Source organism: Saccopteryx bilineata, chromosome 3 (genome assembly GCF_036850765.1).
Source record: "Saccopteryx bilineata isolate mSacBil1 chromosome 3, mSacBil1_pri_phased_curated, whole genome shotgun sequence".
Lineage (NCBI taxonomy): Eukaryota > Metazoa > Chordata > Mammalia > Chiroptera > Emballonuridae > Saccopteryx > Saccopteryx bilineata.
In genome coordinates this window covers 300956976-300983125 of record NC_089492.1, presented here as the reverse complement: position 1 = coordinate 300983125, position 26150 = coordinate 300956976, and the positions used below count along the sequence as shown (strand labels likewise).

At 44.3% G+C, this 26150-nt stretch overlaps 1 protein-coding gene across 1 annotated transcript in view; it reads right to left on the bottom strand.

Moving 5' to 3' along the window:
• LOC136331946 (zinc finger protein 91-like) overlaps positions 1-15522 on the bottom strand; it is a 69366-nt gene extending 53844 nt beyond the window's left edge. The window contains 4 exon segments of the mRNA XM_066271121.1: positions 60-133; positions 9339-9465; positions 11718-11936; positions 15373-15522. Coding sequence (XP_066127218.1) covers positions 60-133; positions 9339-9465; positions 11718-11732 — 216 coding nt within the window. The 5' untranslated portion in view covers positions 11733-11936; positions 15373-15522.
• Between the last annotated feature and the right edge of the window lie 10628 nt (positions 15523-26150).

Genomic DNA, 26150 nt, shown 5'->3' with positions numbered 1-26150 from the left:
TGAAATTCCAAGGATTTCATTAAGTGTACATTATCAAAGCAACATCTTCCATATCTTACCAGTGTTGTTTTAGAGAAGAAATCTTCTAGCCTTGCTTTTTGTAACACAGTCTTGTTTTCTACTAATGACATAGCTGAAAGAGACAAAATAAATGTTCACAGTAATTAAACAAAGTGAATGGATATGTCAGCAATTACTGAACAAATTACATTTTTAGTACTCCATGGGCAGGTTAGGATTCCAAAGAAAAACTAAGAAAGGTGGCCCTGGTCAGTTGGCTCAGTGGGAGAGCGATGGCCAGGCGTGTGGATGTCCAGAGTTTCATTCCTGGGCAGGGCACACCGGAAAAGCATCCATCTGCTTCTCCATCCTTTCCAGTTTTGCTTCTCTCTCTGTCTCTCTCTTTCTTCTCCCCCCATCCTGCAGGCTCAATTTGAGCTACTTGGAAGCTGGCGCTGAGGATGACTCCATAACCATTGTCTTAGGTGCTAAATAAAAGTGGCTTCAGTTGTCATGGAGCAAAGGTCCCAAATGGGCAGAGCATCGCCCCCTAGTGGGCTTGCCATGTAGATGCCGGTCAGGGCATATGCAGCAGTCTATTTCTCTGCCTCCCCTCCTCTCACTATTGCATATTAAAAAAATAAAAATAGCCCTGGCCGGTTGGCTCAGCGGTAGAGTGTCGGCCTGGCGTGTGGGGGACCTGAGTTCGATTCCCGGCCAGGGCACATAGGAGAAGCGCCCATTTGCTTCTCCACCCCCCCCCTTCCTCTCTGTCTCTCTCTTCCCCTCCCGCAGCCAAGGCTCCATTGGAGCAAGGATGGCCCAGGCGCTGGGGATGGCTCCTTGGCCTCTGCCCCAGGCGCTAGAGTGGCTCTGGTCACGGCAAAGCGACGCCCCGGAGGGGCAGAGCATCGCCCCCTGGTGGGCAGAGCATCGCCCCTGGTGGGCGTGCCGGGTGGATCCCGGTCGGGCGCATGCGGGAGTCTGTCTGACTGTCTCTCCCCGTTTCCAGCTTCAGAAAGAAAAAAATATATATACAAAAAATAAAAATAAATAAAAATAAAAGACCAAGAAAGATAATGAGGAAACATCACATCAGAGAGGGATGCAAAGTTGCTTTCAATACTGATAATAGCTGCTCAAACACCCTGCCACACAATGGCAATATTATAAGAATTCCCAATTCCCAGGGACTTCTCAGGAGAGACAGAGATGACAGTACTGATCAATGAACTGACTGCTTTGCTGCTTCTAGAGACCTGTTTCTGTTCTGCATGACACAGAGTGCAAAGAGAATGGCAGTACATAGTAAATGCACTGTACTGACTACTGAAATAAAGTAATTGTTCAAACACAGAGACTGCAGCACTGAAGACACATATCAAAAACAGAAACAGCATGACCAGTGGTGGTGCAGTGGATAGAGTGTCAACCTGGGATGCTGAGGTTCCAGGTCTGCAACCCAAAGATCTCTGGCCTCAGAACCAGAGGCTCACCAGCTTCTGTGCAAGGTTGCAGAATTGAACATGGGATCATCTACATCAGTGGTTCTCAACCTTTCTAATGCTGTGACCCCGCAATACAGTTCCTCATGTTGCGGTGACCCCAAACCAAAAAATAATTTTGGTGGCTACTTCATAACTGTAATTTTGCTACAGTTATGATTCAGAATGTAAATACCTGATATGCATTCTGTAGTCTCATTGCTACAAATCAAACATAATTTAAACATAGTGATTAATCACAAAAACAATATTTAATTATATATTGAGAAATATTTATTACTAATTCCAATAAATAACATTTCACCATGGCATAGCATGGGTTTAAATATAACAACAATTCCAAATAAATAACATTTCACCATGGCATAGCATGGGTTTAAATATAACAACAATTCCAAATAAATAACATTTCACCATGGCATAGCATGGGTTTAAATATAACAACAGTAATATAACAGTAAACAACAGTGCAATATTTTGCAACAGTATGCTGCCAAATTCAGTGAGCCGGTTGTGGTTGCTTCTTGCTTACCAATTCAGAAATTCTTGGGGCAGTCTTTGCAAGGGCACAGCGAAGATCATTTTCCACAACAAGTCTACTTCGGTATTTAGACTTGATTACCAGCAAGCTGGAAAACCCTGTTTTGCAAAGATAGGTTGTTGGAAAAGGAAGAAGAAGGCACAGCACAGTCTCAGACAGAATAGGATATAACTGTAAACACTTAATCGAGAATTTTGTCAGTGGCATCGTAGAGAAATCTGTTCTCGCTGCATCATTGTTAATTAGGTCAATGAACTCTTCTTGCGCTGTCTCCGGAACATCTTCAACTTTCACTGTGAATGGACTTCTGGCAAGTGCAAATGGGGTGTCAGGTAGATTAGGAAAGTATGATGAAATTTCGTCTGCAAGCATGTGCAAATGTTCTTTCACAGAAGTCGAGCGCCTTAAACAGTTGGCTGTTTTGGCAACTGTGCAACGAGCTAGATGCGCCAAACAATGCTCTGTTATTTCACACTGAAGTCAGATGGTTGTCAAGAGTAAAAGTTTTAAAACATGTCTTTGAGCTTTGTGATGAACTGAAAACATTTTTTAATCAGAAAGCAAGACAGCAATTCGAAGCACTTTTTAGGAATAAAACTGAGCTGCAGAAAATAGTTTACTTGGTGGACATCTTTGTCATCTTGAATGACTTAAATTTATCACTGCAAGGACCAAATGCAACGTGCCTCGATTTGTCCGAAAAATTAAATCATTCCAAATGAAACTTCAGCTTTGGAAAAATAAATTGGATAAAAATAAAATTTACATGTTTCCTACATTATCTGCCTTCTTTGAGGAACATGACATTGAGCCAGACTTCTATAGGAGGCAGATCCTTTACACTGCAGAATCCGCACAGCAGATTCCTCAGTGTGAGGCCTCTTTCAGTCTATTGGGGGTGGCGGATTCCACCTTTGGAATTTTTCTGCTCTAGGAAAAGTTCTAGTGTGAAAAAAATTAAGCAACATGCTCTATATTTGAGCGGAATCTGCTGCGGCCTCCCATTGACTTGAATAGGAGAGGAAGAAATGTGTCGGAAACTGTCATTTCTCCACCTCTTATTGAAATCAAAAGGAGGCTGCGTCGGATTGTGTGGTAACCCGAGATTCTCAGGAGCTCTCTTCCACAAAATCCGCCGCACTCTCAATGAAATCAATAGGAGGCGGATTCAATGCCGGAAACCACTGATTTCAGCAGTTTCCTCATTCAGAATATGGGAAAATAGTGGGAGATATGGGAGATAATTATACATTGGGGAACAGTGTGAACTACATCTTATAGTGGTCTCTTATAGTATAAGACCGATGTAGTTCACACTGTGTAAATGTATGGTGCTTTGTGTAAGTGTAAGCTGCTTTGTGTACTGTGTAATGATTACACACAAAGCACCTTACACTTACACAGTATTGTGTGTATGGTGTGTGTACTGTTTTTACATTATTAACCTTTTTTACACCAGCAGACTGTCTCGCAGGCTCTCTTGGCTCTCTGCTCTTGCCTCTCCACCTCCTAGGCTTCTGTCCTCTGGCGCTTGCTGCACCCGCCCACTGATGACGTCAGCAAGCGCCGGACACACGTAATGCGCTGCTATGGACGAGCAGCCGGGCTGCTATGGACTGTGGAGCATCCCCCCCCCCCCCACTTCCTCCGCCCCTTAGGCCCCGGACGAGTGACCGCAGGCATTCAGTTTGGAATGCACGTCCATAACAGCGTGCGTTCAAGCTGAATAGCGCTGCTGCAGACGGTAGCGCGGCTTCTCAGTGGCTAAAGCCATCGGAAATATGTATTTTCTGATGGTTTTAGGCGACCCCTGTGTTTTGGTCATTTGACCCCCGCCGGGGTCACGACCCACAGGTTGAGAACCACTGACCTACATGATCCCATGGTTGCTAACTTTAGCCCAAGATCGCTGGCTTGAGCAAGGTGTTCCTGGCTCAGCTGGAGCCCCCTAGTCAAGGCATATATAATAAGCAATCAATGAACCATAAGAAAATGCCTCAAATAGGAGTTGATACTTCTCATCTCTCTCCCTTTCTGCCTCACTAAATAAAAAAAAAAAAAACTAACAGAAAAACCTACCAAACAAAAAAAAATAGTTAAAAAGAGCAAAAGAGGCTCTGACTGGTTGGCTTAGTGGTAGAGCATCGGCCCAGCATGTGGAAGTTCTGGGTCCATTTCCCAGCCAGGGGACACAGAAGCGCCCATCTGCTTCTCCATCCTTCTCCCTCTCCTTTCTCTGTCTCTGTCTTCTCCTCCCGCAGCCAAGGCTGCATTGGAGCAAAGTTGGCCCTGGCGCTGAGGATGGCTCCATGGCCTCTGCCTCAGGTGCTAGAATGGCTTGAGTTGCAACAGAGCAACGCTTCAGATGGGCAGAGCATCGCTCCCTAGTGCACATGCCAGTGTATCCCAGTGGGAGTCTGTCACTCTGCCTCTCTGCTTCTCACTTCAGAAAAAAAAAAAAAAGGAGCAAGAGAGATAAAAAATGTGAATGATAAATGTGAAGAAATAAATGTTTTAATAAAGAATGAAAGCTTAGCACTTGCAAAAGCTTAGACACATATAGAATAAATTGTGCTAAGTGAAATAGGTGAGGCACAGAAAGACATGAACTATATGATGTCATTTATATATAGAATATAAAGAACAATATAACCCTGGCAAGCTGGCTCAGTGGACAGAGTGTCAGCCTGGCGTGCAGAAGTCCTGGTCTCGCACCCTGGTCAGGACACACATGAGAAATGACCATTTGCTTCTCTTCCCTCAGTCTTCATCTTCTCTCTTCCTTCCCCTCCCACATCAAAAAGCCAGATTTGTTAGGTTGTCGGCCTTGGGTGATGATGATGGCTCATTAGGTATAAGTGTCACCCTCAGGTACTGAAGTTTGCTGCGTTGATTTGAGCATCAGGCCCAGACTAGGGTTGCTGGGTCAAAGCCTGTCAGGGCACATGGAGTAGTTTGTTACTCTATCTCCCTTCCTGTCACTTAAAAACCAATTCATTTACCCCATTTCCAGCTTCAGAAAAATACAAACAAAAAAACAAAAAACAATTCATTTAGCCTGACCAGGTGGTGGTGCAGTGGATAGAGCGATGAACTGGGACACGGAGGACTTAGGTTTGAAACCCCAAGGTTGCCAGCTTGAGCGTGGACTCCTCTGGTTTGAACCAGGCTCACCAGCTTGAGCAAGGGGGTCACTCGGTCTGCTTTAGACCCCCCCCCATCAAGACATATATGAGAAAGCAATCAGTGGGAAACTAAGATGCCGCCATCATAGAATTGATGCTCATCATTTCTCTCCCTCCCTGTCTGTCTTTCCGTCTGTCTCTGTCACAAAACCAAAAAAAAAACCAACTTCATTTATAAAAAATAAATAAAGAACAACATACATGAATATGCAAACCACAAACAGACTCATAGGTACAGAAAACAGAGTGATGGTTTTCAGAGGAGAGGGGGTTGGAAGACTGGGTCAAAAAAATGAAGCCCCTGGCCAGTTGGCTCAGTGGTAGAGCGTCGGCCTGGCGTGCAGAAGTCCCAGGTTTGATTCCCGGCCAGGGCACACAGGAGAAGCGCCCATCTGCTTCTCCACCCCTCCCCCTCTCCTTCCTCTCTGTCTCTCTCTTCCCCTCCTGCGATGGGGATGGCTCCTTGGCCTCTGCCCCAGGCGCTAGAGTGGCTCTGGTTGTAACAGAGCGATGCCCTGGAGGGACAGAGCATCACCCCCTGGTGGGCAGAGCGTAGCCCCTGGTGGGCGTGCCGGGTGGATCCCAGTCGGGTGCATACGGGAGTCTGTCTGACTGTCTCTCCCCGTTTCCAGCTTCAGAAAAATGCAAAAAAAAAAAAAAAGAAGAAGCAATTGAGAAAAACACACTGGTAGTTACAGAATAGTCATGGGATGTAAAGTGCAGCATAGGGAACATAGTAAATAATATTGTAATAACTATGCTGGGTCCTAGAAATATCACAACGAATACTTTCAGACTTTGTAAAATATATGAAGGACTAACCACTGTGCAGTACAGCTGGAACTAATTAAAAAATACTACTCAATGAAAAAAAAAGCAAAATGAGAATAGAAAATTTATCCCCAGAATTCTGAATACTATACAAAAGTTCCATTTGTACAATATTGTTCTATATAATTAAAATTTATAACTGAGTGTATCCTGCAAAAGCAAACATTTTGCATCATGACTTGTATTATACAGCAGAAAAATTTCTTAGACAAAGCAGTCAAATCATTGAAAAATAACTGAAGGATAATTGTAATATAGTAACATTTAAATGACATGAGAAATCTTTTCAGGATTAATATACTTCAACTACTCTTACACAAAATGAATAGGCTGTAATGCACCTCACTGAAAAAAAAAAAAAGAAAATGTTCATTTCTAATTAAAAAAAAATCATTAGAAAGTTGTAAAATATTGGGGGAAAAAAAAACTTTACACATTTCAGATTAAGTACACCATGATAAAGGTGAATGCTGAGAAAGCAAATAAAAACCCTCATCATTGCTTTTGCCTGAAGTGAACTTGAATTAAGGAAGAAAGCCTATTTCTAAATATAAAATGCTTATTAAGCCTGTAACCCAATTCTTATCAAAGGAGAACATTCCAGCACATCGCATTAGCACTTGTGAATCTCAAAGCATAACTATAACAAAGATCTCATCAGAAAGTGAAGATATAGGACACAGTGCTAGGAGCTCTGGACTGGGCAGGAGAGAATTACAGAATGACAGTGATGATGAAAGCAGGTAACATGGACACTTTCCTACCTGGGGGGGCCAACACTGCCTAAGGCAGTAACTTATTAAAGAACTCTATAAAATACAGACACAGCCTGACTAGGCGGTGGCGCAGTGGATAGAGCATTGGACTGGGATGCAGAAGACCCAGGTTCAAGACCCCGTGGTCGCCAGTTTGAGCACAAGCTCATCTGGGTTGAGCAAAAAAAAAAAAGCTCACCAGCTTGGACCCAAGGTCGCTGGCTCAAGCAAGGGGTTACTCGGTCTGCTGAAGGCCCGCAGTCAAGGCACAAATGGGAAGGCAATCAATGAACAATTAAGGTGTCTCAATGAGAAACTGATGATTGATGCTTCTCATCTCTCTCCGTTCCTGTCTGTCTGTCCCTATCTATCCCTCTCTCTGACTCTCTCTGTCCCTGTAAAAAAAAAACAGACACAAAATCATTCTCACATGAAAAATTAGAAAATATAGGCAGAAAATTTTAAATGATACTTCATACTAAACAAAAGGACCTTCTGAAAGGGAATTCAATCTTCGCACATTGCAGAACTGCCTTGTGCTGTGATGAGATCACTGAGTCTACACTCCGTAGGGTCTCGTGGGAAACCACAGGATTAGAAATGATAAACCTGAAAACATGACATCTGTCCCCAGGATTCCTGAAATTTCTGCAGTTAATTCTAACATCCTCAACCACTTCCTTCATACACTGTTACATGAGAAAAAAAGCAGCTTATCATACAATTCCTCAGCTATGAGCACAGATTTTCCCAGGTCCCCAAAGCAATGGAATAAGAGCCAGATTACAGCGGCCCTCACAGTTCAAGGGAGGACCCCGCCCCCTCAGCTAATGTGATGACAGAGGTCACTGAAGCAAAAGCAGAGTCCCGAGAGGACGCAGGAGCACGGGACGTGTTGGAGACCAGCTGTCCCTCTATGACAACAGGGATACACTTGGGCCTCTCACAGCCCTTCCCACTGCAGCAGCTTCCCAACCACACTGTAGGGTCTGGCCTCCTCCGTGTTCTTCAGGTCTCTTACCTGCCTCATCTGCTTCCTCATCCCACCCACCTGGATGGAAGGATACTGTCATTTTCCTTCACATTCCAGTGCTCCAAGAAGAGAAAAAGGACAGCCTGACACATGTGGCACACTGAAAAGGGTGCTGACCTGGAACACTGAGGTCCCAAGATAAAAACCAGCCTGAGTGCAGGCTCACCAGCTTGAGCATGAGATCACCCCATGGTCACTGGCTGGAGCAAAAGGTCACTGGCTCGGCTTGAGCCTCTGGTCAAGGCACATGTGAGAAGAAACCAATAAAAAGCTATAGTGTGGGCCCTTGCCGGTTGGCTCAGTGGTAGAGCATCAGCCTGGCGTGCAGAAGTCCTGAGTTCGATTCCTGGCCAGGGCACACAGGAGAGGCGCCCATCTGCTTCTCCACCCCTCCCCCTCTCCTTCCTCTCTGTCTCTCTCTTCCCCTCCCACAGCCGAGGCTCCATTGGAGCAAAGATGGCCCGGGCACTAAGGATGGCTCTGTGGCCTCTGCCTCAGGCGCTAGAATGGCTCTGGTTGCGGCAGAGCATCGCCCCCTGGTGGGCATGCCAGGTGGATCCCAGTCGGGCGCATGTGGGAGTCTGTCTGACTGCCTCCTCGTTTCCAGCTTCGGAAAAATGAAAAAAGAAAGAAAGAAAAAAAAAAGCTATAGTGTCAAAACTACAAGTTAATGTTTCTCACTTCTCTCTCTCTCTCCCTCCGTCTCATAGGAAATAAAATAAAGGAGAAAAAGAGAGGGCGAGGACTTACAGACAGCAAAACACGCTTGTTAAAAAAGGGAATATTAGTTTTGACAGAGAACCTTCTATTTCCAATCCAGTTTATCCCAACTTGAGAGGACATGGTACAATATTACAGTATTACAGAAATTAATTTTCCAGCCTGACCAGGCGGTGGCACAGTGGATAGAACATCGGACTGGGATGCAGAGGACCTGGGTTCGAGACCCCCGAGGTCACCAGCTTGAGTGCAGGCTCATCTGGTTTGAGGAAAAGCCCACCAGCTTGAACCCAAGGTCGCTGGCTCCAGCAAGGGGTTACTTGGTCTGCTGAAGGCTGGCGGTCAAGGCACATATGAGAAAGCAATCAATGAACAACTAAGGTGTTGCAACGCACAATGAAAAACTAATGATTGATGCTTCTCATGTCTGTCTGTCCCTGTCTATCCCTCTCTCTGACTCACTCTCTGTCTCTGTAAAAAATACATAAATAAATAAAAATTTTTAAAAAAAAGAAATTAATTTTCCAAAATACTGTTTTCTGCTACATCTTAATTATTCTAGACAACACAAAAGTTTTCAGACACTGACTTCTGATTAATGTACAGCATGAAGCCTTTCTTCCTACACCAGCAAACCCCCATATTAGTTCCCTGAGGGCAGGTCTGAAATCAGCCATTCAAGGCAGAAGCTCAAAGGAGATGTTCTCCTAATCAAGGAGACAAAACCCTGCAGGTAGAGAATAAAGTCAGGAAGGAAGTCATCCTCACCCAGGGAGACCAGGTTCCTGTAGTTCTCCGACATCACATCCACGTACAGTTTCCGCTGAGCTGCATCCAGGCATTCCCACTCTTCTTGAGAGAAATCTACAGCCACATCCCTGAAAGTCAAAGTTCCCTGAAAGAAAGGACACATTGCCAAAGGCTGATGAGCAGGGTTCATAATGTCACCCAACTTGAAAACACAGGAGAGGGTTTTGACCTTGAACAGAATCCTAAATTATCAAGTAAGATCATTTTCTCCAAGTAATATAATTTTTTAAATTTTTTGTTGTTATTGTTGCCTGACCTGGTGGTGGCACAGTGAATAAAGCACCACACTGGGATGCACAGCATCCATGTTAATAATTCTGAGGTTGCTGGCTTGAGCTCAGATCATCGATATGACCCCATGGTCGCTGGCTTGGGTCCATGGTCTCTGGCTTGAGCAAGGGTCACTTGCTCTGCTGTAGCCCCCAGAGCAAGGCACATATGAGAAAGCAAACAATGAACAACTAAGGAGCCTTAACGAGGAATTGACGTTTCCCTGTTTCCCATCTCTCTCCCATCCTGTCTGTCTGCCCCTATCTGTCCCTCTCTGTCTCTCACAAAAAAAAAGGGGGGTGTTTATTTTTCTGTTTGTTTTTTTTTACACCAGTAATATTGTTTAACATATATTCTAACACTGAGGAAAGAGGATAACACCTGTCTACAAATACACTACACAGACTTTACTTTTCAGGAAAACAAATTTTTTTTTATTAAATAAGAGGGCAGGAGGCCAATAAACTGACTCCCACATGTGCCTCGACCAGGATCCACCTAGCAAGCTCCCTATCGAGCAATATTTTGCCCATCTGGAGCCACTGTTCCATTGCTCGGCAACCACACTATTTTTGGCAGCTGAGGCAAGGCCGTGGAGACATCCTCAGTACCCGGGGTCAACTTGCTTAAACCATTCGAGCCATGGTGACAGAAAGGGAAGAGAAAGAGAAAAAGAGAGTGAGAGAGAAAAAGAAGAGGGAGAGGTAGAGAAGCACATGATCGCTTCTCCTCTGTGCCTTGACCAAGAATTAAACCCAGGATTTCCACACACCGGGCAGATGCTCTATGGCTGAGCCAAATGGCCAGGAATACAAATTTTAAAATTAAGGCATCACGCTGTTTAGGTAGCTCAATCAGTTAGAGAATTATTCTAATATGCCAGGTTGCAGATTCAATTCCCGGTCAGGGCACATCCAAGAATCAACCAATGAATACAAAACAAGTGAAAGAGCAAATTCATATTTTTCTCTCTAAATCAGTCAATGAATCAATCAGTAAAATTAAGGTATCAACATAGGCGTGTGGATTTGTATCATTCACAATCAATCATGTATCTTTCTCAGTTGAAAAAGGGTGAGTTGTACGTGTAAGTACTTCTTCAATTTTCATGTGGACAATAATAAACTGCAGTTTGCTAAAAATGCTAATTCTCACTCAAGAGTTTTGGGATGGAAACTGTGTTTCCACATGTTTAACGAGCTCATTTTTTACCATTGACACCAATGTCTCTGGTCCCCATGCCATACTTCTGAATAGCACAGGGAAAGAATACATGGGAAGAAATTTATACATGACTGACCTGAAAGATTTTTGTTTCAGGTCAGGAATTTATTGTTCTCACAGAGGATGCAGAGCCACCACAGTCCTATCTGAAAGTTTACTATACATAATCTTAGAACTAGGTAACTCTTCCTTTGTTGTGAAACTATTTTCTGAAACACAGAGCGAAGCGTAGACCTTGAGTTTTACTTCAAATGTACTCTATAATTTTTGCAAATGTCTATCCCATGTATCCCCCCAGGTTCTGTTCTTTAACACTCCCCTTAAACAGTGAGTCTTTCTCACCAATCAAGTGACAATTTCTCTTCCAGCTGTTCTTCTCTGCCAGAACTTTCTGTGCTATTCGGACCTGTGGAAGGTGATTTCCTTAATCCTGTCCCACAGAGCTGTCGCTGCAGCCACATGAACCTAAAGCCTACACTCCCTTCTTCACTGATGCCCGAGCCTCTGACCATCCCCACAGGGATGGTGAACACGGTGCCCTCCCAGGTTGATCTGTCACAAAGGGGATGTTTTCAGAAGTGGAAGGTCATTAATTCATGGTGGGGATTGTTCACGGCCTCAGGGAGCCTGAATGGAGAGAATGCACAGAAGGCTCTGGGACAAAAAGGAGGGAAGTATATAAGCTCCTGACCTTTACAGTAAAAAAGAAGAGAAAACAAGTAAATAAAAGCAACCTCACTAGGCAAGAACATCAGAAGTAGAGAATTAAAGGTTGAAGGTCCTAAATCCACTGAAGTTAGGAGGAAAAGCAAGCACAGCTTCTGAGCAGGACACATCGCTTACCTGAGAAGCAGCCATTCTGTCCTGGTCCTGCTCCTGCTTGTTTTCTCAGGCGACAATATGTTGAGGAGTCAAGTCTGCATTTGGAGAATGTGCCACCACAGGTGTCCACACAGCCCCTCTATCCACTTCCACCTCAGTCACAGACAGAAGGACCTGGAAATGCTGAATAAAACATGTTCTTCTGTCTTTTCTCACAGAATAGTCAGGACAAATGAGCTCCTACAGGGAGACTACACTGTATTATTTTCCTGTCTTCACCTGTCTGTCCTCCCTCAGACGTACACACATTCCCACAGCAATGAGAACGGCGCTGCTCTCCTGAACGCCCAAACCCAACACAACACCCTGTCACTTGCCCTGACCATCCCGCTCCCCACTCTCACTAATGCATCCCGGGTGCTCTCCTCTCTGGGGCATGTCGGTGCCTCCCCACCTAACTTTACCTTTCCCTCTCCTAAACTCCAATGGTCCCTCTTTTGCCTCTGAAATGTATTCCCTAAGGCTTAGGGCCTAAGCTAACCTTTACCTCCATGACAGTCTAAATAAATATTGTTTTAAAGAAGAAACAAGAGTCACAAAACTTTCCTGCTAATAGGTGGGCTCACCTTGGAATCACCAGGAGCAGCTCATGAACACAACAATGACGCCCCACCCAGAGCAGCTCTCCAAGGCTGAGGGGGAGGGAACTGATGATATCCTTCCTTAAAATTCCTCAAGCGATCTAATCTGAAACAGTGGGGACAGTTTAGCTTTAATAAGCACACAGGTCCTTGGGGATGAGGGCTCCACGCTAAGCTGTGGTTCTGCGGGTCTGCAGTGGCCCAGGATACAGCATCTTTATCTAGGTCCCTGTGGTGCCTGCATTGCTCCCTCAGAGCTGTTTTCAGCAGCACTGGCTGACAGGTATCAGACACAGCACCCTCAGATCTCTGAGTATTGTGAGGACCTGCTCCCTGGGCACAATTTCCTTTTTTTTTCCTGAGGAAATTACACAAATTATTTTAAAAAGAGTAATTGATGAATACAGATTTTGAGTGTGAAAACATGGAGAAACAATTAGTTATGAAAATATGCACATCAAATTAACAATGAATAGAAAAGAGTTGTATAAGGACCAAGTTTCAGGTCAATCCAGGCCATCCTTCAGTGTTTTCAGAGAGGACAAGAGGGACTTGAGAGGAACAGCAGCTTGGTGGCTCACACTCCCTAACTCAACAATCACATAAAAGATTAAAAAGCTGATGAGCCTGACCAGGCGGTGGCGCAGTGGATAGAGCATTGGACTGGGATGTGGAAGAACCCAGGTTCGAGACCCCGAGCTCGCCAGCTTGAGTGCGGGCTCATCTGGCTTGAGCAAAAAGCTCACCAGCTTGGACCCAGGGTCATTGGCTCCAGCAAGGGGTTACTCAGTCTGCTGAAGGCCCACGGTCAAGGCACATATGAGAAAGCAATCAATGAACAACTAAGAAGTCGCAACGCGCAATGAAAAACTAATGATTGATGCTTCTCATCTCTCCGTTCCTGTCTGTCTGTCCCTGTCTATCCCTCTCTCTGTCTCTAGAAAAAAAAAAAAAAAAAAAAAAAAAAAAAAAGCTGATGAACATTAGAAAAGCTCAAGACACAAGATCATAGACGTCCTTACCAAGTGCACACTCATATAGCCTAATATTATTTCTAAATACCAATGGCTGTTTAAACATATGACACACTACAAAGAATGTAAGGCTCAGAATGTAAACTAGATGCAATATGTTTAAAAGGATAATGATATGAAATCTTTGTTAATGTAATGATATACAGTCAGAGTTTTAAAAAGTTCAGACAGCCTCATATTTGGCAATGAATATTAAGCACTGGTTATGAGATATCACCAATGATTATTTCAGAAGTTAATAACTATTTACAGGGAAGCAGATATTCTGCAGACTATAATTTATCTCAATAAGTTTTTAATAAAAGAAATGTGAGACACAAAATGAAAAAGTAAATCCAGCGAACTAGAAAAAAATTTTTTAAAAGAGCAAATCTTTTAATATTACTTGAAAAAGACGCCTGACCTATGGTGGCGCAGTGGATAGAACGTCGACCTGGAAATGCTGAGGTCGCTGGTTCAAAGCCCTGGGCTTGCCTGGTCAAAGCACATATGGGAGTTGATGCTTCCAGTTCCTCCCCCCCACCTCTCTCTGTCTCTCTGTCTCTCCCTCTCCTCTCTAAAATGAATAAATTAAAAAAAATTAAAAAAGAAAAAGAAAAAGTATCACATGCTGACAGTCATTTTTTTGACCCAAGTCCCCTCCCTCTTGCCATCCCAGGAAATGTAAAGAGACCCATGATTGACACCTGTCACCCCTCTGAGTGAACAAGGACTGCAACTTGTAAGAAAATAAATGTAAAATTCACAAGTCTTAGAAACTGGAAATTGGTAATTCTCATTCAAATCTTTTTAACTAAAACAATTCAGCGACTGTTAAATAGATTATAAAGCCACAAGCCCGTGTATCACACCTTAATCATGAAATCCCAGGGGCTCACCATTCAGCAGGTCCCCGCTCCCCTTCTATCTGCTTCTATGTATTTCTGTCTGTGGGTCTGTTTCTGTCTCTTCCCAGCTTCTATGCACCATTGTCCTTTCCGGTCTTTCCTCACCCCCTCCGCCGCTCTTTCTCCCGTTTTCTCTGCTCCTGTCCCTACACCTGCTTCGTGAAACTCTTGAAACCTATTTGATCTTAACGTGCTCTTTCTCCCTGATCTTTCTGAGTACTCCGATCTCCACGCATGTCCGCGTCATTCTCCCCCCACACATACACCTGTGTCTCCTGCTGCCCCTGTTCGTCATTCCTGCTCCCCCCTTCCCCCGCAGGCTGACTCAGAGCTGTTTCTCCCTCGGCTCCTCATCCCTAAACCCCTTTTCTGTCCCTCCTCGCTCCCCCAGCTCTCCTCCTCTGAGCCACTCCCTCCTTCTGAACGGCTAGGTCCTGCGCCCCCACTTCTGCTCCCCAGTCCCCTCCCTGCGCCCTTCTCTCCGGGCCCCTCCCTCTCCTCGGGGTTTCTCCCTTCTTCCCCTCCCGCTCCTCTCCCCGGTTACTGTCACTCTCCCCATCGCGCTCCCGTCCCCCCCGCACCCCCACGTTGCCGTCTCTTTATGGCCCCTCCCGTGTCTCTCTCCGTCCCCTGACCCCTCCCAGCCCCGCTCTGCGCGTCCCCGGGGCCCCTTCGCTGTCGCCGCTCCCACACAGGACTCCCCGCGCGGGACCGGGGGCTCTTCTGGGGACCCCGCGTTTTCGCCCGAATCCCCGCCCCATGGAGAGTGTGCTCTTCCTGCACCCAGGCCTCTTATTAAATGGGGTGGGGTCTCAGGAGGGGGTCCGCAGGTCCCCAGGCCCGGGGGGAGGGGGCAGTCCGGGCTCTACAGCCGAGAGAGGCCGGGCGGGGGAGGGGCGCACACTGTCCGTCTCCCTGGACTTTAAACAGCGTGGGGGCGGGGCTGCCCCCTCAGGACCGAGGCAGGAAACCCCGCGGCAGGGGGGGTCCTACGCCCCACGGCGGGGGGACACGGGCGGGGCGGCCTTAGAGTTTCCCCGGAAACCGACGCGGAGCCCCCACCCGGCAGCGCAGCGGGCAGGCTCGGGGCCTCTCACCGGGACTCCGCACTCACCGCTGGGGGCTCGGGAGCGGGGCTCTCGGCGTCCGCAACGACCCTCAGGCTCCCCGTGCAGGAAAGGGGACGGGGAGTGTCAGGTTTAAAACGGGAAGGCCGTCTCCAGATCCCCCAGATCTTCGCTTCAGCCGCTTCCGCGGTGGAAAGGAAAAAAAAAAAAAGAACTGCGCGTGCGCATTGCCGCTAAAGCCCGGAGAGTGGCCGGCTGAGCTTTTCCGACAGTGTGCAGGGCTTTATAACTGATCAATTAGGTTGGGAGATACCTAATCGCGCCGTGTCTTAAGCTCCCCTCCACCTTTCTCGGTGGTTGTAATTTTTTTGAATGGGTGTTTTTTTCTGAAGTGAATAGCCAGGAGGCAGAGAGACAGAATCCTGCATGCGCCTGACTTGGATCCACCCGGCATGTCCACTAGTGGGCGATGCTCTGCCCATCTAGGGCATTGCTCCCTTGCAACGGGAGCCATTCTAGCTCCTGAGACAGAGGCTATGGAGCCATCTTCAGTGCCCTGGCCAACTTTGCTCCAATGGAGCCTTGGCTACGAAATGGGAAGAGAGAGACAGAGAGAAAGAAGAGGGGGAAGGGTGGAGAAGCAGGTGGGCAATTCTCCTGTGTGCCCTAGCTGGGAATCGAACCTAAGACATCTACATGCTGGGCCAATGCTCTACCACAGAGCCAACCAGCCAGGGCTATAATTTTTTGTTAGTCATTGAATTTGACTAAGATAATGTTCAGTAAAACTTAAATATCATTACTCATAAATTTTGTATGGTTTTTCCCATAAAGTTAATATAATGATGAAGTCCTGGCTGGGTAGTTTGGTTAAAATGTCATTGTGAGATACACCAATGTTGCAGAAACCTGTATGGGGCACATATATAAAGCAAGCAATGAAGGCTTAACTTTGGGGCACAAATCCATGTTTCTCTGACTCTTGCCCTCTGCATCAACCTAGAAATCAATCAATAAAAAAATATATATATTAAAAAAAATTAAAAAAAATATTAAGGAACACTGTCTTGACATCACAAGGACTGAATGTTAGATTACAACTTTGACACACATATTGTAAGATTTTTTCCTAGATGGCTCTGGTTCAGTTGCTCAAAGGGTTAGAGCATCCGCTCAATATACCAAGGTTGTGGGTTTGATCCTTGGTCAGGGCACATACAAGAATCAACCAATGGCCTAAACAGGTGATGGCACAGTAGTTGGAGCACTGTGCTATGTCACAGAAGTCCAAGGTTAAAAACCTCGAGGTCACCACCTGACCTGAATTGACTATGGGGTCACTGGCCTTAGCATGAATTCATAGACAAAACCACATGATCACCAGCTTGACCCCAAAGGTTGCTGGTTTGAGCCCATGGTTACTGGTTTGAACAAGGAGCCACTGGCTCAGTTGGAGCACACCACCACCTTCATCAAGGCAGACATGAGAAATCAATCAATGAACAAGTAAGGTGCTGCAACAAGCAACTGATGCTTCTCATCTTTCTCCCATCCTGCTTGTCTGTGCCTCTGTCTCTCACTTAAAAAAAAAAAAGAAGAAGAAAAAAAGAATCAACCAACAATTATATAAATAAAAACAACCAAGTGGATGTTTCTTTCTTCTCTCTCTAAACAAAATAAATATTTTTTAAATTCAAATATTATTTTGAAAAATATTTTCCCCAATATATATCAACTGATGTTTAGTATTAATGTATTTCTTGACTAAATGCATTGCCTTATTCATTATATTTTACTATTTCCCTCAGTGTGCATTCCTGATTCTATGTAAAAATTCATCCTGATGAAAGTCCTTCCAAACTGAATATTTCTGTAGTTTTTCTCTAACTGGTATAACTGTGATATATTGTTATTCATGAAGAATAGATCAAAAGTTTCCTATCTTTATTGCAAAGGTGGGTTTGGTACCAGGAGAGATTTTTCCAGTTTTAAAAACTAAAAAACAATTTTTACAGATTTTTAACTTGATTATACTTATATTCTACATAATAGTTTTAATCTCTAAGGTTGATTCTGATAGGACTGAAAGTTCAATGTAATGCTTTTGTCAAATCATTTCATGTGTTGGTTCCTAAATATCTTTTTAAAACTATATAACATTGGTAAAAAAATTTGGGGATCTGTGGAATGCAGATTATGGAGATCATACAGGGCTGTTGTCCCAGTAGAGCCCAAGATCCTAGTCGGTCAGGCATCCCTGATTCGACTTCCCCGTGCAGTGGGACACTCTTGCTTATCAGCAGGGCTGGCAGCCTCTTGGAGACTACTCTTGAGGCGGCTATGAGGATGCTACTGTTAAGTGCCACCGGAAGAAAGACATGACCGACACACAAATTAGTTGCAATAATCACACAGGCAATTTATTACTCATGAATCCTTTTGGCGTGCCTGGGTACAGCTTAAGGGGGCCCCGTCGGTCTGCTCCTCTTGGCTGGCTTTGGTCAGAGCTCAGAGCGGCATGGAGACAGTCCACATCAACGTTGGAGTCTGGGCAACTACCACAGCATGGGGGCCCTCAGCTTTCGTACCTTTTCTGGCCAACCCCTTCTAACAGGTGTCAATATACAGGATTATCACCTCAAACCACATTTTTGGGAATCCCCTTTTATGTTAATCTACTGAAATGTTTACATCAAACCACTTTTTAAGATGTTCTTATTTACATCAATTTACAAAGTTAATGTAAATAACACCAAGCCACTTCTTATCTATGTATAACTTCATACACACACTAACTGAGCCCTGCTTGAAAGTCAGAGTCTGTTTATCACATCTGCACCCACTATATTAATTCCTATCTAAATGGCATAACTTTATTTCATTTTAATAATTATTTTAAATATTATTTTAATTACTTTTATATATCTTCTATATTTTTTATATTTCTATCTATTTAATTACTATAACCTTATATTACAACAACAGCTGTATAGTATTTCCATCAGCCATGTTGGCATGAAAGACATTTCATGTGCATTCTCGTGTTCATAAGCTAATAAATACAGGGCTGCTAGAATGTTTCATCAAACTCAAAACATTTGGAGAAAGGCTAATTTTCAAAAAAAGTGAAGAATTCTATTCTGTTTTGGGAAGTTTTGTTGCTTGTAAAATTTATGTGGGAGTGAAATAAACATTTATAAGAGAGAAAAGACTACTTAATCAATTGATGCAAAATTTGGACACATAGCTCCCTGTTTTCTCATTATAAAACAGATGCTAATATTTATATCATGAAAGACTACAAAATTGGCCCTGGCCAGTTAGCTCACTCGAATAAAAGCATCATCCTGAAACAACAAGGTTGCAGGTTCAATCCCTGGTCAGGGCTCACATGGAAAGCAACCAAAAAAATACATGACTGAATGGAACAACAAACATATTTCTTTTCCCTCCCCTCTTTCTCCCTTGCTCCCCTTGTCTCTCTAAAAATCAACAAATATTAAGCCCAGGCCTGATAGCTCTGGTGAATCATTTTGGAGCATGGAGGTTGTTGGTTTGACTCCCTAGTCAGGGAATGTAGAAGGGCAGCAGTTCAATGTTCCTGTCTCTCACTGTCTCTCTATGAAAAAAAAAGAAGAAGAAAGGAAAGAAAGAAATAAGGAAGGAAGGCCTTCAAAATTATGGAAGATTTCAAAAATTTTATAAACACAGGAAGTAGTTTGAATTAGTGAAGTAAACCCTGTAATACAAAAAAAATATTTCGATGATATATTCTTTAGGACACAGAACACAAAATATTTACCACTATCAAAAGTTGTTTTGTTTGTTTTTTTAAGCAAAAGAGAGAAAAACAGGGAGAAACAAAGAGACAGACAGTAACAGAGAGAGATGAAATAAGAACCATCGACTCATTGCTGTGGCGCTTTAGGTGTTCACTGACTGCTTACTCAGATGTGCCTTAACCAGGGGGCTCCAGCTGAGCCAGTGATCCCTTGCCCAACTTAGCAACTTTAGTCTCAAGCCAGTGACCTTGGGCTTCAAGCCAGCAACATTTGGGCTCAAGCCAGAGACCATGGGATCATGTCTATGATCCCACGCTCAAGCTGGCAACCTCAGGGTTTGGAAACTGAGTCCTCAGCATCCTATGACAGCAGTGCTTTGTCCACTATGCCACCACCTGGTCAGGCAACTGTTAGCTCACCAAAAAAGTGACTCACAAGATCTGGTGAATTTTAATTTTTTTTAAAGATTTTATTTATTCATTTTAGAGAAGGGAGGAGAAAGAGAGAGAGAGAGAGAAGGGGGAGAGAAAGGGGCAGGAGCAGGAAGCATCAACTCCCATATGTGCCTTGACTGGGCAAGCCCAGGATTTCGAACCAGCGACCTCAGCATTCCAGGTCGACTCTTTATCCACTGCGCCACCACAGGTCAGGCCAACCTGGTGAATTTTATAAAATTCTTTATGCATCTATGAACAGATGGCCTGAGACCTTCATGGAATCAGCAGTGAAAGGATTATAAGCCACATCCTATACAGCAGTGATTTTCAACCTTTTTTGAGCTGCGGCACATTTTTTACATTTACAAAATCCTGGGGCACATCACATACCAAAATGACAAAAAATGACACTCTAACACAGTACATATTATACATATAGTTAATAATATAGTTTCTAAATGTATTTATACTCACTTAGTGTGAAACCTGGGCCTGTTTCGATGAACACAAAAGGGATATCCTGGCAGGAATGGTAGAAAGACACACACGAAGCTCTTCCTCAACAGTTCTCAGTCTCTCTCTTTATTTTATTTTATTTTTTTAATATATTTTTTTTAATTTTATTTATTCATTTTTTTAGAGAGGTGAGAGAGAGGGAGAGAGAGAGAAGGGGGGAGGAGCTGGAAGCATCAACTCCCATATGTGCCTTGACTAGGCAAGCCCAGGGTTTCGAACCAGCAACCTCAGCATTTCCAGGTTGACGCTTTATCCACTGCGCCACCACAGGTCAGGCCTCTCTCTCTGTTTTTAGTTTTTCTCGCAGTCAAGCTTGAGAAGCTCAGCTCACATAGATATGTGGTTGAAAACGGGAGCAATGTCAAAATAGCTTTGTTGGCCAGAATGGGGAACTCTTTGGCAACAGATAACCAAAAACTGTCCAAAGGAAGATCAGCAAACTTTAGCTTTAAAGTTAGATAACATTGTGATGCATTGTATATCACCCTCTGCGGGGGCCTCTTTTAAAAAAAAAAAGGTCAAATATCTATATACACCATCAGGATAGACATAACCAGCTGAGGCTGAGGCTTCATCTAGTGGTGGCAACATTTACCTCCAGTCCTGACCAGGATTAGAAATCGGGACCATGGGGAGGAGTAGCAGCTTCAACTACTCTCCCTGGCCACACAATGACAAGTGCGTGGCAGCCCGAGCAGGACCTTCCTGGGTGTGGATGAGAGGCGGCCTACTATTGGTTCAACGCTAGTGGTTGGGATGAATCCTAGAAGGTGATTGGTCAGTGAGTGTTCCCTGTGCCTCCACTCTTCCTGTCGCTGATAGCTGGAGGGATTGTGAGGGGAATGTTTATGTTCAGATGGAGGCAGCTGGCGGCAGGCCGGATAAATAGCCTCCGCGGGCCGTATTCGGCACGCGGGCCATAGTTTGGGGACCCATGTTTAATTTCCCCACGGCACACCTGACCATGTCTCACGGCACACTGGTTGAAAACACTGCTATACAGGACTGAGTTTGGGTATCATTCTCACTGCAAGAGAAAAGTTCTCTTACCCATGGAGTTTTAAGCAACAAGGGAGGTAGGATGGTGTTGACTAAGAATGTTCAGATAAGTGATGGAGGTTGACTGACAGAATGTCCCAGGGTTGGGAAGAGGTAAGATACCTATCAGGATTGCTCATGTGAAGATTTATGAGAACAGCTCTGATGCTGAGTCACCCAGAGCTCAACCTAGCTACTTAAGGCTTTTGGTAAGGGGCCCTGGACCTGAACCTAACATTCCAGCCTTTTGTTATTTAAGGATCAGGGATGAAGTTCTCTTCTTCTGTACCTACTTCCTGCTGGTTAGAGTCATGGAAATATTTAGGGGGAGGGAATGAATGGGAGTTGGCTGGTTATTGATATCAGTCTTCTGAGGTTCTATTTAGTGCCTGATATGAAGTAGTGGCTTAAAGTAACATAATGTCTCTGATGGATTGGTTTGTAAATGCCCCAAGGTGGTCCTGGAGAAAAGAAAGGTGGCATACAAGCCGTGGTCCTGAAATTAAGCTGAAGATGAGGAGGGCTATAGGACCTATAAAAGGGTTAGCCATGCATACCAATTAATCTTGTCTAACAAAGCATCCCAAACATTGGATTGACATTTGAAGAAACAAAGGCCCCCCTTTTTCAGATGTGAAGAGTTTTAATTCTCGCCTGTTTTGTAAGGGCATAGTGAAAGTTATAACAGGGTTGGGCAAAGAGATAGTTTTGTGGTGATGTCAGCTTATTGGGATATGGTCTTGGAAGAGGAGTATGGCATATCCAACTACCCATTTTCTTGGTATGTGTAGAGGCTGTCATCAATGAACCAAGTGTGGTTTTGCATTAGGCAGATTGTAAAGTGATGTGCAGAAAGAGAGATGCCCTGAAATCAAGATTGTCTGAACATGAATGGGTGGTATCTTGAACAGGCAGAGGCAGGAGAGTGGCAGGATTAAGTTTTGTGCATTTTCCTGACCTGTGGTGGCATAGAGGATAAATCATCTACCTGGAATGCTGAGGTTGTTGGTTCAAAACCCCAGGCTTGCCTGGTCAAGGCACATATGGGAGGTGATGCTTCCTGCTCCACCCCCCCCCCCTTCTCTTTCTTTTTCTGAAATGAATAAATAAAATCTTTTAAAAATTATATATAAAAGAAAAGTTTTGGTTATTTGGCCAAGGTGACATGTGAACAGGCTATACAGACAATATAAAAAACTTGAATTTGGGAGGAAGAGTTTGTGTAGCTTTGTGAGTTAGTAAAACAGAAAGATTGTGGAAGGAAAAAAACTGCTGTTGATTTCCAAAAGTGAGTTTATTGCTCTCTTCTGTGAGGAGCGTGGCTGCTGCTAGAGCCCTCAAGCTCTAAATCAGGCATCCCCAAACTATGGCCAGCGGACCACATGTGGCCTCCTGAGGCCATTTATCCGGCCCCACTGCACTTCCGGAAGGGGCACCTCTTTCATTGGTGGTCAGTGAGAGGAGCACTGTCTGTGGCGGCCCTCCAATGGTCTGAGGGACAGTGAACTGGCCCCTGTGTAAAAAGTTTGGGGACCCCTGCTCTAAATTTAACATTTACATAAAACATTTTTTTGTACTCATTCAATAGAAACTTATCTGGCCACTGGGTAAACCTAGCAATAAAACTACTTGCCGCAGACCTGTGCAGCTAGTAATTGTCCAGGTCCTGAGTGAGAACAACAAGGAATGAAGAAATAAACTCAGAAAGAAAAAAGATAAGATCAGGAGGTCTCTGCAACATTGGTAGCTTGCAAGAGCCAAGTCGCTACCCCCCCAAACCACTTTATTTATAGGAAAAGTCATTAGCAAATCAAAGAGAACTCTGAAAGAAAGTCACATTTCCAAGGCAACCCAAGAATTCTCCTCAGTGCAGAAAACCTCCCACCTTGCAAAACATCTTAACTTCACAAAACAAAGAGTAAAAAGAAAACTGCCTCCAGTCTCTTCTAGGGACGTGGGGGATAGGAGAGTAAAAACAATCCAGCATCACAGATAACCTGGAGGTGTGGGGGGAAACAGCGTTTAGCAGCTTAATCTAGCAAATGAGGTGGGGGGTTGGGCAGGCTGTCAGCTTACTGCCAGTCCCCCACACCTCCGTGCTCCAAATATCTACACTGCAAGGACCCTGTCAGCTTGCAGTCTCCAACAACTACTGGTCCACAATATGTTAAAAGGAGTCTTGATTTGCTTTTTAATAAGTAGGCAATGCTTTGTAGCTCTAGCCTTTAATCTTGATCTAAAGGGCCAACAGGTATTCTCTCCCCTTCCATGGGAAGCTGTGCCATACATTCTGCTTCCATGGGAAAGGTAAGCTCTCCCTTCTGGCCCTGGAATACAGGCTTTACTTCACACACAGTTTCTACCTGACTTTATGTTTCTGTGAGAAGCAAGGTCTCCCTCCATCTCCTGGGGGTAAATCTTTTGAGTCATTTCTGCCTCTTCAGAGCACCATGTTCCTGCTTGTAACTCTCCTCTTTAAACTATGAAGACTCGGCCCCGGCCGGTTGGCTCAGCGGTAGAGCGTCGGCCTGGCATGCAGGGGACCCGGGTTCGATTCCCGGCCAGGGCACATAGGAGAAGCGCCCATTTGCTCCTTCACCCCCCTCCCCTCCTTCCTCTCTGTCTCTCTCTTCCCCTCCCGCAGCCAAGGCTTCATTGGAGCAAAGATGGCCCGAGTGCTGGGGATGGCTTCTTGGCCTCTGCCTCAGGCACTAGAGTGGCTCTGGTCGAGGCAGAGCATCGCCCCCTGGTGGGCAGAGCATCACCCCCTGGTGGGCAGAGCATCGCCCCTGGTGGGCGTGCCGGGTGGATCCCGGTCGGGCGCATATGGGAGTCTGTCTGACTGTCTCTCCCCATTTCCAGCTTCAGAAAAATACCAAAAAAGACACACAAAAAACAAAAAAAACCAAAATCCATAAACTATGAAGACTCTTCAGGATTCAGATAAAATTAACAGTCTTCAGAGTCTAGTTGGAAGGCAGTAAAACACACCTAGTTTTTGTTGGTTTGCTCCTGTGTGCCCTGGCCGGGAATCAAACCCGGGACTCCTGCACACCAGGCCGACGCTCTACCACTGAGCCAACTGGCCAGGGCAACACACCTAGTTTTAATATCATTGTGGCACCTCCAGATTATAAATGCTTGAGGGACACTTGAAAAGCCTACCTCTTCTCTAGGTCACATTTCCGTCATTTGTAGCACAGTCACACAGATACCACCCCTACAAATTGGTGATAATTCGCTCTACCTGAGACTGGGAGATTATGGACTTTCCATGACCTTATTCTGGATTGAGTGTTTAAGAAACAAGGTGACCTTTCATTCGTATTTCACATCATTAACAATAACCAATCTCAGATAAAATACAGATAAAAATGTGAAGAGAAAATCAATTATAGTTTTTATAACAAAAGTGTAGACTAATATTTTATAGCTCTGTGGAATCATAGGTTTCCTGAAATAGATACCAAACCACTAACTTAGTGAAAAATTCAGCAAACTGCAATCCACTAAGAGTAAATCTGTTCCTCATGAACACCAGCCAGAGTGCAAAAATAAAACCATACAGTGGTACAAAGCAGGAGAAGATACTTGTGATCCCAAATGAGACAATAAATTAGTACTGAGAACATGTAAAAAATATGTACAAAACTGTAAAATGACAGAAGTCAAAAAGAGAAAAAAGCATACTCTAACATGCGATTTGCAAACATTGATATAAAACATACATTTGCCTTTGAAATATTCCTCAGCTCCAAAATTCATCAGTCAGTGGACATTAACCTACAGCAGGGTACCAATACATACACAGAATGACTTAAATATAAAAACAGAAATGCCAAGTGTTGACATAGGTGTAGATTTACCGTGACCCTCATACACTGGTGATGATAATGATAATGGTGTGGCCACTCTAGGAAAGTGCTTACTGGCATCTTATAAAACTAAGCAATCCTGAAACACCCTTGATATCCAAATTCTCCAACAACATTTGATAGTGTGTTCTTTCTTCCTTGGTTTGTCTGGGCACCATTGTCAAAACTCAGTTAAATGTATTTATATGGGTCTACTTGTCAATCTGTGTTGTACTACAACAGTGGTAGTCAACCTGGTCCCTACCACCCACTAGTGGGCATGCCAGGTTTCATGGTGGGTGGTAGCAAAGCAACCAAAGTATAAATAAAAAGATAGATTTAACTATAGTAAGTTGTTTTATAAAGATTTATTCTGCCAAACTTAGTGAAAATCCGACATAAAGTACTTGGTAAGTAATTATTATTATATGCTTTAACTTGCTGTAACTCTGCTTTATAAATTTTTTTTAATTTAATTTTTTTAAAATATTTTTTATTCATTATAGAGAGGAGAGAGAGAGAGAGAAGGGGGGAGGAGCAGGAAGCATCAGCTCCCATATGTGCCTTGACCAGGCAAGCCCAGGGCTTTGAACCGGCAACCTCAGCATTTCCAGGTTGACGCTTTATCCACTGCGCCACCACAGGTCAGGCTAATTTTTTTTTTTTATAGAGACAGTGAGTCAGAGAGAGGGATAGACAGGGACAGACAGACAGGAACGGAGAGAGATGAGAAGCATCAATCATTAGTTTTTCGTTGCAACACCTTAGTTGTTCATTGATTGCTTTCTCATATGTGCCTTGACCGTGGGCCTTCAGCAGACCGAGTAACCCCTTGCTGGAGCCAGCGACCTTCGGTTCAAGCTGGTGGGCTTTTGCTCAAACCAGATGAGCCCGCACTCAAGCTGGCGAGCTCAGGGTCTCAAACCTGGGTCCTCTGCATCCCAGTCCGACGCTCTATCCACTGCGCCACTGCCTAGTCAGGCTCTGCTTTATAAATTTCATAAAGTAAAGTTACTTCCCTACTTTATAAATCACCATTACTGTGGAACCTGTGGGTGGTTAGAAAATTTTACTACTAACAGAGATACAAAAGTGGGTGGTAGGTATAAAAAGGTTGACTACTTCTGTACTACATTCATCTATGAGTCTATCTTTTAGCCAATCCCAAAGTTCCTTTATTATAGGAAACATATTTTAA